This window comes from Trichomycterus rosablanca, chromosome 2 (genome assembly GCF_030014385.1).
Source record: "Trichomycterus rosablanca isolate fTriRos1 chromosome 2, fTriRos1.hap1, whole genome shotgun sequence".
NCBI lineage: Eukaryota > Metazoa > Chordata > Actinopteri > Siluriformes > Trichomycteridae > Trichomycterus > Trichomycterus rosablanca.
The window spans coordinates 48118893-48136804 of NC_085989.1; the positions used below are offsets into that span (position 1 = coordinate 48118893).

A 17912-nucleotide genomic window follows, 5' to 3' on the forward strand; every position below is an offset into this window, starting at 1 on the left:
CCCCTCAATATACATTTTGATTACGGCCTCGATCAGCACTTGCTTTTTCACTTTCGGCAGACCCTTTTAATCCAAAGCGACCTACAGTACTGTGACAGTACACAGTCTAAGCAATTGAAGGTTAAAGGCCTTGCTCACGGGTCCAACAGTGGCAACCTGGCAGTGGTGGGCCTTAAACCAGCGACCTTTTGATTACTAGTCCATTACCTTAACCACTAAGCTCCAACTGATGTTGCTCCTGGTGTGCAGTGGTTTCCTACATGCTACCCTCGTCGTATTCCATAGTGAACACCTCAGCTGAAGCTAGAGATGTCTTCGGTTCTTTAGATGTTTTACTGGGATCTTCATGACCTCCAAATTTCCTTGATGAGTTGCCGTTGAGCCCTTGGAGGTACCACTCTTCCATGTTTTTTGGTGTTTATGAATGGCTGAGTGTCCCAGCTTCACTCGCTGGATATTTAAACCAAGCATTTTATTTGGAACACTTATCTGGTATTTACATCCATTGATTATTTTATAGGTCACACCTACCATACAGATGAGCTTTGTGGGTATACAATTACTGACTGGAGCCCATATGCTGCTCTGTACACTTAGTCCCCTCCCATCAATCAATAGGGACCTGAATAACACCCCCACTGACCAGATGATGTTTGGGTGCACTGCACGTACACTAACATGATAATGGCATGGTAGTGTGTGTTGTTCCGGTATGAGTGTAGCAGGTGCAGCAGTGTTGTTGGGATTTTTAAACCCTGTTTAAATCTACTAGTCTCTTTATTAGGCACACACGGACGATTGGAGATCACAGAACGCTGGTGGTGGTTATATATTTTTGGTCGGAGCGCATTAAGGTGTTTAATGGTCCTAATAACACTGCTGTACCTGCTACACTTATATCAAAACATCTACTATGTTACTACCATGTTTGTCTCATTACAGTGCTGAGAATGATTCGCCACCCTACAGGAATCCCTTTCTAATTGATAAGAGGTACAGAGGGGAGGCAAAGTGTGCAGATGGGTTAGAGTCAGTAATTGTATACCCACTAAGTTCATCTTTACATTAGGTACAGCTATAATAATCAACGAATTAATGAACACGAATAAACAAAGTGAATATAAACAAACAAAACAAACCCAAACACACACACACAGTCTTTTATTGATATTATTGGTATAAAATATGAACACTTTATTAAAAATGACTCGGCTGAAGCTGCCAGGCCACCGATCCCCATCTCCAAAATACACAAACACACACTGGGAACCAGCATGCAGGAGTCCCTACCAGCTGACAGAACCAGTAATGTGCTGAAAAAAACCACTTTAAACCACAATATACAGTATAAACCTGTTTATACCCCTTACATACAGCTTATGACTGAATAAGGTCACACATACACAATCACCAACTCATGGCACTATGATGCCATTTCCTTTTCTAATTTTAATATGTTATTTATGTATTTCCTCCCCAATTCCACCCCGATCGCGTCCGAGAAGGGTACTGACCCCTTCTTATTCGCCTGTACTTTGATGGATTCACACATGAGGCCAGTCTCGCGCATGGAGAGTCACACACTGACCTCTACGTTCCTCCACTTCTGTACAGGCACCTCGGGGTACTAACAAAAGTCCTTACACGGCGTAGAAGACCTGCCCACTTCTTTTTAGTCCGGTCTTTTTCCACCCAGCAGACTAGTGACTGATTTTGTCTGCCAGTTGTGTTTGCTAGGGGGCGCCGGAGAGTTCAGACCATGACGCCATATGAGTTTGTAGCATCAGTGATTATTATTGACCTCACCTTTGTGCTTTTATACTGTATATACATATACATTTCTCCCGATTTAATGTAGTCAATCTGTCTTTCGCTGCTGAGGGATCCCTGATTGCAGTCGAGGAGGGTATATTGCTGCTCACGCCTCCTCTGACCCGTGCGCAGCCCCCAGCGGAATCCTTTTTCACCCATGCATTCTGAACAGGCGCCTCTCTATCTGCTAATCAGGGCCCTTATACAGCGTTTGAAGACCCCACCCACATAGTCCGATCATCCCGGTCATTGGCACTGCCAATTACGCCCGCTAGATGGCACCCAGCCGATCGGTGACAACGCGAGTTTCGAACCGAGGAGTTCAGAATCTCGGCGCTGGTGTGCTAGCGGAATATCCAGCTGCACCACCTTTGTGCTTTTCAAATAGGGTTTGGTTGACTGATCCTGTTACAAACTACATGGAATAGTGGCACAGTGCTCTCTTACCAAGGTTGGACAAAAAAAACCACCAAACTGACCTTATTTTACTAAGATGAAATTTGTCTGGACGGTCAAAAGTAAATCTAAAAAGCACCAAAAATCTGCTATTCATGTGAGTTCATGAAAATCTCAAACAAAACAAACATGACACTGTCCACAGTCAGACAAGCTTTACATTTTACTATTGGCTTAGATAGAGCTCCTGTTCCAGAATCAGAGCCCTCAAGCTAGACTAAAGTCTGCTGCTGATCACATGAACAAAGGGCTTCTTTTTCTGTACAGTAGACCCTAGGCCTAGGCGAATTAAAACATACTTGACTGGGGACAAGTTCCAAGTTCCAACACCATTTAAATCATGACAGACCCTAATTTTGTAGAATTATATATCAGAATATATTCCCAAACTTAGTAAAAAAGACTGTTTATATGGACACATACCTACCAAATTATTCATCAGAGTTGCTGTATGTATATTCTGTCAGCAGATTTCTTAGGAAACCCACAATAAACTGATTAAATGAACTTGGGAAAGAGTTTTTTGTAATAAAACGTGTGCTCAAATCGTTTTAAAAATCGTCCTAAAAATATTAACGTATTTTTTTTATTTATTTATGCATTTTCTCCCCATTTTCCTCCTGATTTAGAGCATTCAATGTTGTCTTTTGCTGCTGAGACACCAGATTGCATCCAAGGAGAGCACGTCACTGTACACGCACGCTTCCTCCGACACGTGCACAGCCCTCCTCTTCTCGCCCCTGCATTCTGCACAGGCGTCTCTTCCGCCAATCAGGGTCCTTACACAGCGTATGAAGACCCACCCACACATAGTCCGGCCCCCACCCTGCAGATACGGTGGCCAATTAGTATCTGCTGCAGTCACTGCCAATTATGCCCGGCAGATGGCGCCCAGCCGACCAGTGGCAACACCGAGTTTCGAACCGAGGAGTTCGGAAACTCTGTGCTGGTGTGCAAGCGGAATATCCCGCTGGGCCATCTGGGCGCCTAGAATAACGTATTCTTAATACTCATAATCCGTACCTGCCCAACCCTGTTAACAATCTAAGTAACATAAAATAACTCACAGACTTGCAGGAGCTCAGTGCATGCTTCAGAAACAATAAAACAACAACCTAAAAACAGCCAGCTCACTTACACTATATGAGCAAAAGTATGTGGACATGCAGCTGCAGACGTATCAAATAAATTCGTTTAACTTGGGGATGAATCGGAACACCGATCACAAGCCTGACCTCGGACATGCTCTTTAAAATGAACAACGGGCCGCTCAGGTGGCGCAGCGGTAAAAAGACACGCTGCAACCAGAGCTGGATTCTGAGTACCTCGTATTGAATCCAGCCCTGCCTCCCCGGTTCGAGGCTGAGTGGCTGTATGAGCAACGATTGGCCGGTTGCTCAGTTGGGGGGCGGGACAAAGAACCGGATGTGGGTCTCTCTCCGTCAGAATGCGATTACGTTCTCTGCCGGCTGATTAGAGGCGCCTGCACAAGAGATGAGGAAGAGTGCCCTTAGGGTGTGTCTCTCCGCATGCAACGCTAGGTGGCGCCAAACTCATCAATGTGTGGGTGGCAAAAATGCATCCGGCTGCTGCCCATGTTTCGGAGGGGACAGCTTCAATCTCCTCGGTCAGGGCGGGGTTTGGCATAGACAGAGAGGAAGCACGATGCAAACTGAACAATTGGATGGGGAGAAATTAAAAAAATAAAATAAATAAAAAAATAAAATAAAATGAACAACGGCGCTCCATAATCCCATGGGAAGCCTTCCCTGATCAGTGGAGGCGACTGTAGAGAATACGGAGAGTGCTTTTGTACATCTGGTGTCCACATACTTTCGGCACATGCTGTACAACCTAAAATAATAAACGGAAAATCTGTAGGCACTTGTAAGCACCAAGCGATGATAAATGTGCTGATAAAGTAACAGCAGTTCCACGTTAGCTGAGAGGCCAAGAGCGTACGTCGCTAATACAACAGATATGAAGAGCGCAGAGACCCAGGTCGGGTGCTCGATAAACATAATTGGTGGTGTTTGAGAGAGGACAATCTGGTGCAACAGCGCCTCTTACTGTCTGCTCGAGGCATTGGCACGAGTGGTGGAGGAATACAGAGAGCATAGCGTATCCTTCCAGAAGACGCCAACCTGCCGCCCTCATCAGCCTGAGAGCAACAGGGAATTGGTAATGACTAAAAACCTCTAATATAAGCCGAATAAAGGAATGAGGTACAGTACATGTGCGTATAGAGCGAAGAACATCAGTGCATCAAACCACCATCACCCACGTACATTAGCCGTTCTGTAACAGTCCCTGAGTCGGGGGGCAACAGTAAACGACGGACAGACCGGACGCTGCATATTTACAGCGCTGTGAAAAAGTATTCGCCCCCTTCCTCTCCCCTCGGAAATGATAACAAATATAAAATCGTACACAAAGGGAACTGGAGTAAAAGCACAGCAGCGGTAACTGTATCCAAGCTGTAATGAATCAATTATGAATAGGAAACGACAACCTTTCAGCCTTGCAGCAACCGTTTAGGGAAGGACCTTTCCTGTTCCAGCATAAAGCAAGCTCTATAAAGACATCCCGACCTCAGCCCCACTCAACAGCTCTGGAATAAACCGGAACATCACAGCCACACAAATGCTGCCATCTTTTAACTGAATGGGCACAAATTCCCACAGACATACTTAAAGTCTTGTGAGAAGCCCTCTTAGAAGAGTGGCTGTTGTTCTAGCTGAAAGATCACACACAGGTTTGTTCCAACAAGCCCATGGTCAGGCGTCCAAATACTTTTGGCCGTACAGTGTAGTATGTTGACACCCGAGTTTGAGCTTGTTGGACGTCCCATTCTCAAGATTATGGCCATTTATATGGACTTGGCTGTCCTCTCTGCATCTATAATAGCCTAGACACCAGGCGTCCAAATACTTTTGGCCGTACAGTGTAGTATGTTGACACCTGACCGTGAGCTTGTTGGACGTCTCATTCTTAATGTTATAGCTCTTAATACGGACTTGGCTGTCTTGTTTGCATCTATAATAACCTAGACGTCAGGCGTCCAAATACTTTTGGCCATACAGTGTAATATATTGACACCCGAGTATGAGCTTGTTGGACGTCCCATTCTCAATATTACAACCATTAGTATGGACTTGGCTGTCTTGTTTGCATCTATAATAGCCTATACATCAGGCGTCCAAATACTTTTGGCTGTACAGTGTAGTATGTTGACACCTTTGTTGAGTATGAGCTTGTTGGACGTCCCATTTGTAACGTTATAGCTCTTAATATGGACTTGGCTGTCTTGTTTGCATCTATTATAGCCTATATACCAGGCGTCCAAATACTTTTGGACATACAGTAGAGAGCCTGGAGCGCAAGACTCTTCATGCTGGCCGGTAAATACAAAGCGATCGGCTAATACTGGGACTGGGAACAGAAAACACGCAGCAGGGAGCCGGAAATGACTAAATTGGGTGTCGTTAACAGCTCTCGGTGTGGTTCGGTGGAGTCCTAGCAATTTAGAAACGTCCCTGTAATCGTGTGATCTCTCAGCTTTTCTGATTTAGTTGCAGTGCAGTTGTAGACTAGCGGTTAAGGTCCTGGACTAGTAATCGAAAGGTTGCTGGTTCAAGCCCCATCACTGCCAGGCTGCCACTGTTGGGCCCTTGAGCAAGGCCCTTAAGTCTTGATTGCTTAGACAATACATTGTCACTGTACTGTAAGTTGCTTTGGATAAAAGTAAATGATTTATTTACAGGGGTGATATAGGTGTTGGATAACTTTGCTCCCTCAGTTACTCAACTTCCCTCTGTGTATCATCGTGTACATGATCAATCACGCCGCTTATTTAAAAACAGATCAGGATGCGTATAAAATCTTTAAAAGTCAAAGTTTTGGCACACGTCGCCCCTCGTCTTACGTTCGGGTCACCTCCTCCTCTTCATGTTGGAGACGGTGTTGGTGAAGAACTCGTACCAGAAGAAGGTGAGTCCGGTGGACATGGCGGCCTTCAGCAGGCTGGGCGAGAGTCCTTTAAAGAAGGCGGACGGTCCCTCCTCTCGGGCGACGCTCACCATGCAGTCCAGGAAGCTGTGATACGTCCTTACCTTCAAAAACACACTAATTATTACCCAGGTCCATCACTGAAACTGGAGCATCAAAGCTCATAGCCATACAAATCCCTTCACTGTGGGAGTTCCAATTCACTGGGCAAAGGGCAAGAAAACACCCTCTTACACTAGCTCAGTACTGCTGAAATGTGGGGTTCAAATCCCCAGCCTTGATGTTTGTCTGGGAGGGGGATGAGGACGGAGTTACTGCGTTTCGTCCAGTGTTTTCAGGGAAATTATATCCACCACAACCCTGACCAGGATAAAACGGTGGTAAAACATAAAAAAGGAGATGACATCATCATCTCACCATATACACTGATCAGCCATAACATTAAAACCACCTCCTTGTTTCTACACTCACTGTCCATTTTATCAGCTCCACTTATCATATAGGAGCACTTTGTAGTTCTACAATTACTGACTGTAGTCCATCTGTTTCCCTGCATGCTTTGTTACCCCCTTTCACCCTGTTCGTCAATGGTCAGGACCCCCACAGAGCAGGTATTATTTAGGTGATGGATCATTCTCAGCACTGCAGTGACACTGACATGGTGGTGGTGTGTTAGTGTGTGTCGTGCTGGTATCAGACACAGCAGCGCTGCTGGAGTTTTTAAACACCTCGCTGTCACTGCTGGACTGAGAATCGTCCATCAACCAAAAACATCCAGCCAACAGCGCCCCTTGAGCAGCGTCCTGTGACCACTGATGAAGGTCTAGAAGATGACCAACTCAAACAGCAGCAATAGATGAGCGATCGTCTCTGAGTTTGTGCTGCTGTGTCTGATCCACTCATACCAGCACAACACACACTAACACACCACCACCATGTCAGTGTCACTGCAGTGCTGAGAATGATCCACCACCTAAATAATACCTGCTCTGTGGTGGTCCTGTGGGGGTCCTGACCATTGAAGAACAGCATGAAAGGGGGCTAACAAAGCATGCAGAGAAACAGATGGACTACAGTCAGTAATTGTAGAACTACAAAGTGCTTCTATATGGTAAGTGAAGCTGATAAAAGGGACAGTAAGTGTAGAAACAAGGAGGTGGTTTTAATGTTATGGCTGATAACTTGACCTAGAACCCCACCAACCCTAACCCCAAACATATTCTTTTGTTGTGTATTATGACAGAATATGTTACTGAATACGTTAAGGACCCCAAACACTTGGTAGAGCGGTTTACCTGTCCGAAGTGTGCCCGGGCCTCCTCGAATCCCCCCACTTGCAGGCGTTTTTTAAACAGGTCAAACGGGTACGTCATGGTTTTGCTGATGACTCCAGCCACGCTTCCAGCCACAAAGCTCTGCAGACCACCTGAGAGGAACGAGACACGTCACGTTTAGGTTAAACTTACTGTGCTTTCGTTCGTCTTCTCAGCCACATTTTAGAATAGAACAGAATAGAATGCCTTTGTTTGTCATGTATACAGATACACGTGTACAGTACAACGAAATTCTTTCTTCACTTATCCCAGCTTGTTTGGAAGCTGGGATCAGAGCGCAGGTTCATCCATTGTACGGCGCTCCTGGAACAGAGAGGGTTGAGGACCTTGCTCAAAGGCTCAACAGTGGCTGCATGGCAGAGCTGGGATTCAAACCCTTAATCCTTTTTTTTTGTATTTTGTTTTATGCATTGTCTCCCCTTTTTCTCCCGATTTTAGCGTGTCCAAGGGCCCGATTGCATCTCACTTCCTCTTCACGATTGAAGAGAATGAAGGTAACCCACGCCCCCTCCAACAAGTGGGCAGCAGCCGTATGCATTTTTTCATCACCTGCACTAGGCGAGTGCTGAAGAGGATCAGCCCGTGTACGGAGACACACCCTGATCAACACACTCCTTCCCTGCCCCTGTGCAGGAGGCATCAATCAGCCACCAGAGATCATAGTTGCATCAGTTACGAAGAGACCCTATCTGGCTTACTACTACCCCACCCCTATATTTAACAACAGGCCAATCGTTGTTCATGTGGCCGCTCAGCCCAGACGGATGGCAGAGCTGAGATTCGATACGATGTATTCAAGATCCCAGCAGACAGGTGCTTTTACCACTGCGCCACCTGAGCGGCCTCGAACCCTCAATCTTTTAGTTGATAGCCCAAAGCTCTACCCACTAGGCTGACGCCATTTAAATTTTCGGCATGTAGCAGACGCTCATATCCAGAGTGCTTCCATAGTGAATAGAGTGGATAGACAGATAGATAGATGGATGGATGGATGGATGGATGGATGGACAGATAGACCAATGGATAGATAGATAGATAGATAGATAGATAGATAGATAGATAGATAGATAGATAGATAGATAGATAGATAGATAGATAGATAGATAGACCAGCCGACCAATGGATAGACAGACAGACAGACAGACAGACCGACCAATGGATAGATAGACAGACAGACTGACCAATGTATAGATAGACAGACAGACAGACAGACAGACCGACCAATGGATAGATAGATAGACAGACAGACAGACTGACCGACCGGCCGATAGATAGATAGATAGATAGATAGATAGATAGATAGATAGATAGATAGATAGATAGATAGATAGATAGATAGATAGATAGATAGATAGACAGACCAACTGACCAATGGATAGATAGATAGACAGACAGACTGACCAATGTATAGATAGACAGACAGACAGACCGACCAATGGATAGATAGATAGACAGACAGACAGACTGACCGACCGACCGACCGACCGACCGGCCGATAGATAGATAGATAGATAGATAGATAGATAGATAGATAGATAGATAGATAGATAGATAGATAGATAGATAGACAGACCAACTGACCAATGGATAGATAGATAGACAGACAGACAGACCGACCGACCGACCGACCGGCCGATAGATAGACAGACAGACAGACAGACAGACAGACAGACCAACTGACCAATAGATAGATAGATAGATAGATAGATAGATAGATAGATAGATAGATAGATAGATAGATAGACAGACAGACAGACAGACAGACCGATAGATAGATAGATAGATAGATAGATAGATAGATAGATAGATAGATAGATAGACAGACAGACAGACAGACAGACAGACAGACCAACTGACCAATGGATAGATAGATAGATAGATAGATAGATAGATAGATAGATAGATAGATAGATAGATAGATAGATAGATAGACAGACAGACAGATAGATAGACAGACAGACAGACAGACCAACTGACCAATGGATAGATAGATAGTTAGATAGATAGATAGATAGATAGATAGATAGATAGACAGATAGACAGACAGACAGACAGATAGATGGTGAAAGACTCAGAGGTTCGTACAGACAGGGGAACTGGGTGCTAGTATTAAAAGAGCCTTGATGTGTGTCTTTCTCAAGTTCTGGGTGGAGGATCAAGGCGAGCTCGGAGGTTACAGGGTACAGAACGGGCTGTGATCTCTATAAGTGAGTTTCTCTACGGTAGTTTGGAGCTGGTCCACTTTAGGACCAGTTCTACATCTTCATAAACAAACTGAAATGTAATCATGACGATGATCATATCTAACAAGTAAAAACATTTACACGTTAGTACACAGGTAGGCGTGACTCACTGCAGTCGGCTCTCGCCTGACTCACCCCTGGACGTCTTTCCGTCTTGCTGGAGCAGCTTTCTCAGGACGTTGTAGCAGAAGAACTGAAGGCCGGCGTAGGGGAACACAGCCACCAGCGTGGGCGTGAGGCCTCTGTAGAAGGTGCGCGCCCCCTCCTGGGTGTACATGGTGCGCACGGCATGGCGCAGGTTCCGGTACACCTACTCACAGGGAGAGTATCATTTAATATTAACGTATCGAGTTGATACGCTCAACTGCTGTTCAAGGCTATTTAAGACTCTTATGCTTGGAAGAGCTGAAGGTAAAAGAGGAAGAGGACGGTCAGCAATGAGATAGATGGCAATCATTAGAGGAACAACAAACGAGCCTGACCTCGGAGTAGACTTGACGCCCCTTTTAATACAGCTACATTATGTGGGTATACATGTACTGACTGTAGCCCCTGTGTAGCTCTGTACTTCATTTATTAATAAAAAGAGACCCCCATATGATCAGACGTCACTAATACGGTAATAACACGGTTCTGTGTGTTGTTTTGTTTTGAGTGCAGCAGGTGCAGCAATGTTGTTGGGATTTTTGAACACATTGAAGTCAATCCTGGGAGAAAAATAGTGCTCGCTACTAAAATAAAGCCAGCTGTTTAAAAAAAAACAAAAAAAATAGAAGAGAACAGTGCTTTCCAAAGCGACTCACGGTACTGTGACAGCATACTGTATAGTCTAAGCAATTGAGGGTTAAGGGCCTTGCTCAAGGGCCCAACAGTGGCGACCTGGCAGAGGTGGGGCTTAAGCTAGTGACCTTTTGATTACCAGTCCAGTACCTTAACCACTAGGCTACAACTGTCCACTGAATTAAGGTAGCATAGTCAAAAACGGTTATATGGCCAAAAGTGTATGGACACCTGCACCCACGTGGCGCAGCAGGATATTCCGCTTGCACACCAGCACCGAGTGTCGGAACTCCCCGGTTCGAAACTATATGTTGCCACCGGTCGGCTGGGCGCCATCTAGCGGGCGTAATTGGCAGTGCCTGCAGCAGATACTAATTGGCCACCGTATCTGCAGGGTGGTGTGGTTCTTACATTTACATTTTCTGCATTTAGCAGTGTTTATCCAGAGCGACTCACAGAAGTGCTTCCATAGTAAACATTTAATTTCTCAAGTTTTAGTAAACAACAGTCGAAGAACACAAATCTTCTGAAACCTGTTAGAACCAAAATGTTAGTAAATAAGTACAAGTCAGCTTAAGTGTTTAGTAAAAAGGTGATGAAGGTTTTTAATCGTTTTTTAAAGACAGCAAGAGACTCAGATGTTCGGACAGACAGAGGAAGTTCATTCCACCACTTGGGTGCTAGAACAGAGAAGAGCCTTGATGCTTGTCTTCCTTGAGTCCTGGGTGGAGGATCAAGTCGAGCGAGACTGGTGGCTCGGAGGTTGCGTGGTACAGAGCGGGGTTTGATTAGACCATGAAGGTAGCTTGGGGCTGGTCCATTTTTGGCTTTGTAGGCGGGCGTTAGTGTTTTAGACTGAATGCGTGCAGCTACAGGAAGCCAGTGAAGAGAACGCAGCAGTGGGGTGATGTGGCGGTGTTTGGGCTGGTTAAAAACCAGACGGGCAGCTGCATTACGTCTTCATACGCTGTGTAAGGACCCTGATTGGCGGAAGAGACGCCTGTGCAGAATGCAGGGGCGAGAAGAGGAGGGCCGTACACGTGTCGGAAGAGGCGTGTACAACGACGTGCTCTCCTCGGATGCAATCTGGTGTCTCTCAGCAGCGGAAGACAAAATTGAGTGCGCTAAATCGGGAGGAAAATGGATAGAAAGTGCATTAAAAAAATAATAATTATATGGACACCTGACCATGAGCTTGTCGGACGTCCCAGTTCAAAAACACGTGCTATTAAAACAGAGTGACCTCTGTGTGATCTATTTAGCTAGAACAACAGCCGCTCTTTTGAGAAGGATGACAGCATTTCTATGGCTGGGAACTGATGTTGACGTTCCGGTTCATTCCAAAGCTGTTGAAAGGGGCTGAGGTCAGGATCTCTGTGCACAGGGAAGGAAATGACCTTGACTAAACTGTTGCTATAAAGTTGTAAGCACATCATTTCCTTTATATAACTAATTTATTACACCTGTTAGCAAGAAACACATGAATTCAATAATTAGAAGGGGCGTCCTAATACTTTTGGATCTGTGATTTGATCACTGATCAGTTGTCGCGCGGTACCTTGGGTTCTCCCTGAGCGGCGAAGCGAGTGCGCAGGGTGTCGAGAGGTTGGCAGGCCACGGTGGCTGAACACGCTGCCATTCCGCCGCACAGGAAGTGGATGCCGCCCGCCTGGCTGTTGTAGGGAGTCGTGTTGTGGACGAGCTCGGTCAGAGCCTGGAAACTCGCAAACTACACACACACACACACACACACACACACACACACACACACACACAATATAAACCAGTAACAAACTCATCTCTACTGAGGCAGCATAGTCCAGGTTTAACTTCTGTACTGGTTTGCTATGTCGTTCACCTGTACGGCTCCGTAGCAGACGGAGAGCAGCTGGGCGGCGACGTGACCTTTCCAGAACGCGGTGACTCCTTCCTCTCCCAGAATGCACCGCCACGCCTGGACGATGCCTCTGTACTTGCCTTCGGGTCTGGAGGATGAGACGCGCTCCACCTGCAGCTACACACACAAACATACACGTACATGGATCAGTTGTCGTTGAGATAAGGACGTAAGCAGTCCTGTACAGAACTAAGCTATTAGAAGTTGGATTTGCAAGTCAAGTACCTGCAGTCTTTTTACCAAATATTTCTGTCAAATTGGGTTAGAACTGTTTCTAGACACTTTGCTCTCATCTCCAAGCTGGTACGCTGTGGTACAGGACTTTTTTAAACCCATAATCCCACATTTAGTGGCTGTTTCCATTGCCAAGTGACCCAAGTCAAGTCAAGTCAAATTTATTTATGTAGCGCTTTTTACAATGGACATTGTCTCAAAGCAGCTTTATCAGACATCCCAAGTTGCAAAAACTCATTTCAGGGTGGTACCCCCGACCCGGACCTCGACCCCCCAAGCCCCCCAAAAAAAGCTAAAAAACCTCTCGCACACACCAATGGATATGGGTGACAACAAAACTTTTAGGAGCTGCTAACAAACACATTAGTGTGTACTACATAGTGCACTAGATAGTGTGAAAGATAATAGATTTATGTTCCCTACATAGTGCACTAGATTGTGTATTAGAAAAGAATGTATGTTCCCTACTTAGTGCACTAGATAGTGTGCTAGATAACAGACTTATGTTTCTTACATAATGCTTTAGGTAGTGTATTAGTTAACGGATTTAGGTTCCCTACATAGTGCACTACATTGTATATCAGATAACGGATTTATGTTCCCTACATAGTGCACTAGATAGTGAATTAGACAATTGGTTTATGTTCCCTACACAGCGCACTAGATTGTATATCGGATCACGGATTTATGTTCCCTACCTAGTGCACTAGATAGTGTATTAGATAACGCATTCATGTTCACTACATAGTGCACTAGAAAGTATAACTAGATGATGATTTGTGTTCCTTACATAGTGCACTAGATAGTGTATTACATAATTAATTATGTTCACTACATAGTGCACTAGAAAGTATAACTAGATGATGATTTGTGTTCCTTACATAGTGCACTAGATAGTGTATTACATAATTAATTATGTTCCCTACATAAAGCACTAGATTGTATATTCGATCATAGATTTATGTTCCCTACATAGTGCACTAGACAGTATATTAGACAATTGATTTATGTTTCCTACACAGTGTGCTAGATTGTATATCAGATAACGGATTTAATACGCGATCGGGGAAGAAAGTCTGTGTCGCCTGCGTGCGCGTTTGTGTGTGGCGCTCTTGGCCGCTCGTTCTAGATTCCGGGAGATTTTATCTGACTTGAGGGCATCAGGGAGCCGCTGTGTATATGCGGGAGACTCCCGGAACTTCCGGGACACTTGGGATGTGTGCTTTACAGAATCCAGGCCCATATTGTACCTACATGTCCATTCTAAATCAGCTCACCCTCGTATTTTTCTTTTAAATATATTTTTCCCACTTTTCCCCACCAATCGTGTCCAGTTACCCTGACTGCTCCTCTATACTGATTCGACCCCTCACCGCTGACTGAGGACGCCTCTCAACTGACATACGCCCCCTTTGGTACGCACAGTCAGTACAGACTGCATTTTTTACCCACACAAGTTGAGTTCATACACTGACGGGCACTGTGTACGGAGGGCCACACCCCCATCAGCATTATTCCTCAGCCCTGTGCAGGCGCCATCAGTCAGCCAGCAGGGGCCGCAGTTGCAGCAGTTATGAGGACCTATGATCTGACTTTTTTACCCCAAACCCTACGAACAACAGCCAATCGGAAGGCAGAGCTGAGATTTGATACGATGTATTCAAAACCCCAACTCTGGTGCGCTAGCGTACTTTACCGCTGCGCCACCTGAGCGGCCTTCAGTGCACCCTTCTTGAGGTGGAGCAAAAAACACTGCGGACTGTCGATCGACCAAACACAATCATCACAGAAGCACCACTGAAGTGGAAAAATAAAAGGACTTTATTTAAAACCAGCCGAGATTAATATGGTTTGCTCGACTCTTGAGACGGAGTCTGTTAACAAATTCAGTTCTGAACGTTGAGAAGTGTTTTTGCTCAGCTGACGAGACGCAAGCCTTCATCAGAGTGTGATCAGAACAGAAGGATCACAGTTCCAGAGTGGGGTGGATCCATCCAGGCTCCTGGAACATCCTGTAGAATTCCCCACCAGAGGGAAGAGTGAGTCATAAGAGAGTGAGTAATGCTCCAACCATTTAGTTCTTCAGGCTCTGGGGTCGTACACATGAAGTTGTTGCTGTATAAAAATACTCCAAACCTGATTATTGGCACCGGTCTATTCCCAGATACCTTTCTGTAAGATTCTGTACCTTGAAACTCAACGTAAGTTGGTTCTGTGCGTGGCGTAGAGTTTTAAAGACGTTGAGGGTTTTTTTATGCATTTTCTCCCTTTTTTCCCCCTTTAGTGCGTGTAATTGCCCAATTTGCATCACGCCTCCTCTCTGTCTATGCCGATCCCTGCCCTGACCGAGGAGATCGAAGCTAACCAACATCCCCTCCGACACGTGAGGAGCAAGCCGCACACATTGACGAGTGTTGCGCCACCTAGCATTGCGTGCGGAGAGACACACCCATCTCCGTGCAGGCGCCTCAAATCAGCCAGCAGAGGTTGTAATTGCACCATTCTGACAGAGAGAGACCCACTTCCGACCTTAGTCCCGCCCATCTGAACAACTGGCCAGTCGTTGTTCATATAGCCGCTCAACCTCGGTCGGTAAGGCAGAGCTGGATTCGATACGACGTACTCGAGATCCAGCTCCGGTTGCAGCGTGAGTTTTTACCGCTGCGCCACCTGAGCGGCCCAAGACGTTGAGTTTTAAGGTATTTTTTCCCATAAGGATGTTTGGGAAACCTGTTAATGCGTTCCATGGTCACGTGGAACTGCATATGTTTTAGGCTAATGTAAAATAATGAGGTTGTTTAAGACACGTATACACTGATAATAACACAAATACAATATAAAAACACTAAAATACAATTGAAAACAGTTAAAACTCAATAAAACTGGCACTTCAGTTTCCTAAAAAGTGAGAAATTTCATTAGTGGAGAGAAACTTATGAGCAGTAATAATTAAGAGAAGCTGATTCTCACTATTTCTCAGAACCTCGAGCTGTAACACAAGTTTAAAAGTGAAACAGGGAGGAAAATCCAGATAAACACAGATACATGTGGAGTTTCAGACTGGTTTTGACGGTTATTCCACACAAATGCAGATTCGTCTCATATTCACTTTTTGATGTTTTACCGCTCAAGACGAGCGCTGAACAAAATGACGCACACACGTCGAGTTTCAGATAAACGTCGAGTTTAAGGGTACAATTCTTCTGACCAAGGGCGTCGAGTTTCAAAGTCATTAGTGAATGAATCCTTTATTGTCTTTGCACATTGTACTTGTACACTTGCACAACGAAATTGAAATACAACCCCCCCCGTGCAAGAAAACAACAATAGCAAACAATAATAGCACTATATATAAATATACAAATATAAATGTACATTTAAACAAAACAAAACAGAAGCTGAACAGTAGCTATTGCACATGTCCCATTGAAATATTTTAATTTAAGTTGCACATTGGCCCATTAAAGTGAAATATGAAATTGCACGAGACCCATTGAAATGACACACGATGTGTCAAATGTTTGTGTTTAACAGAGCTATGGCCCTGTTGTAAAAACTCTCAGACTATTTGTCCTTGTTTTAATTTGCCTGTAACGTCTACCAGAGGGCAGAAGTTAGAACATCCGGTACCCTGGGTGTGTACTGTCTTTTTAAATTTTTTGTGCCCTCCTGAGACAGCGGGTGCTGTAGAGCTCCTTTAGTGATGGGAGAGGGTGCCCGATGATTTTCTGGGAGGTGTTGATGACCCTCTGTATGGCCTTCTTGTGTGCTGTGGTGCAGCTGGAGAACCACACAGAGATGCAATAAGTCAGCACACTCTCCACGGAGCAGCGGTAGAAAGCAGTCAGCAGATCTTTCTTCAGATTGAGCCTCCTGAGGATCCTCAGAAAGTGGAGACGCTGCTGGACCCTTTTCATTACCACTGAGGTTTTAGAGCTCCATTGGAGGTCTGCGTCCATATGCACCCCCAGGAACTTAAAGCTGGGTACCCTCTCCACACACTCCCCATTAATCCAGATTGGTTGCAGATCAGACTTCCTCCTCCTGAAGTCTACAATCAGTTCTTTAGTCTTGGAGGTGTTGATGACCAAGTTGTTGTCTGCACACCACCCCACTAGCCTTTGGACCTCCTCCTTATATGCCGTTTTCGTCGCCATTATTCAAAGAGCTTGGTGTGGAGGAACCCAAACTGACATCAACATTACTAAAAAGCATCGGGACGAATTGGAACATGCTTTGCCTAAAAAGCTTTGTTGACTAAATTAGGCACAAATTCCCAGAGACACACTCTAAACTCTTGTGGAAAGCCTTCCAAGAAAAGTCACAAAGAGCCCCAGTTTTTTTCAATGAGCAGGTGTCCACATACTTTTGGTCATATCTCTGCTCTCTGCTCTTACCTGGAAGCGGATCTTCAGTACGTCCAGCGGGCTGATGATGGCGCGGGTCACCATGCCCGCCGCTGACCCCGCCAGGGCGGCTTCCTCCGGAGAGAGGGTGGCACTGCCTGGGTCATAACCCACCATCACCACTCAATTCCTCCTCAATTCAGCTCCTGCTAACAGCACACACAGTGCAGAGACAGACAGGGGTTAACCGGGTCACTAACGGGTCACCGATGAACACAATCAGGAGCAGGACGCTTGGGTCGTTTGTTATGCGTTCAAATCTCAGCAGTGCTATTGGCCGGCTGGGTGTCTAGACAGACATAAGTGGCTGTTTTTGGGAGGGAAACCAGATGACGGTTTTATAGGTGTTGGACAACTTTGTTTCTGACATTATCGCTAAAAATAACAGAATCACTCTCAATGTAAGGAGTCGACTCCAAAGCAAATGAGTCATCTGGTTATTTCTAACGCTGGGAATCGGGGAATCGATTCACTATATAGGTATCGGCTCCTTGTTGTAACTGACATTCCTCTCACACGCTTTACAGACACTCGAATTAAACGCATACACACACTCACCTGTATCTGTTCTCTCTCTCAGAAGGGAAATTCTCTCTCACCGGTCAGTTTCAGCCGCTACATGAGCTAAATTTACAGTTTGCTGACATTTTTTCTCCTCTTATTTCACCCAGTCTCTGACACACGGACGTCCGATGACAAGGTGTTTTCCTACCCGTATTTAGATCAACCCCGCCCCCTAAGC

General features: G+C 45.3%; 1 protein-coding gene and 1 pseudogene across 1 annotated transcript; both read right to left on the bottom strand.

Annotated features, from left to right (window-relative positions):
• The window catches only part of LOC134301883 (zinc finger protein 850-like), a 102360-nt pseudogene that overhangs the window by 48107 nt on the left and 36341 nt on the right, over positions 1–17912 (bottom strand).
• Positions 4860–17894, bottom strand: slc25a19 (solute carrier family 25 member 19). Its single transcript, XM_063016781.1, has 7 exons — positions 17729–17894; positions 17162–17316; positions 12492–12647; positions 12192–12362; positions 9989–10163; positions 7572–7702; positions 4860–6380 (listed from the first exon to the last, which is right to left on the bottom strand). The coding sequence occupies exons 2-7, from the start codon at positions 17285–17287 to the stop codon at positions 6201–6203; spliced, it is 939 nt and encodes a 312-aa protein (XP_062872851.1). The 5' UTR covers positions 17288–17316; positions 17729–17894; the 3' UTR covers positions 4860–6200.

What these genes read in the sequence shown, in the direction of transcription:
- slc25a19 (XM_063016781.1), bottom strand. Translation starts at nt 17,287, where the DNA reads ATGGTGGGTTATGACCCAGGCAGTGCCACCCTCTCTCCGGAGGAAGCC. An exon ending in TCTGCTACGGAGCCGTACAG is followed by an intron (nt 12,363 to 12,491) that starts GTGAACGACATA and finishes GTGTGTGTGTAG; the next exon opens with TTTGCGAGTTTCCAGGCTCT. An exon ending in CCCGGGCACACTTCGGACAG is followed by an intron (nt 6,381 to 7,571) that starts GTAAACCGCTCT and finishes GTGTTTTTGAAG; the next exon opens with GTAAGGACGTATCACAGCTT.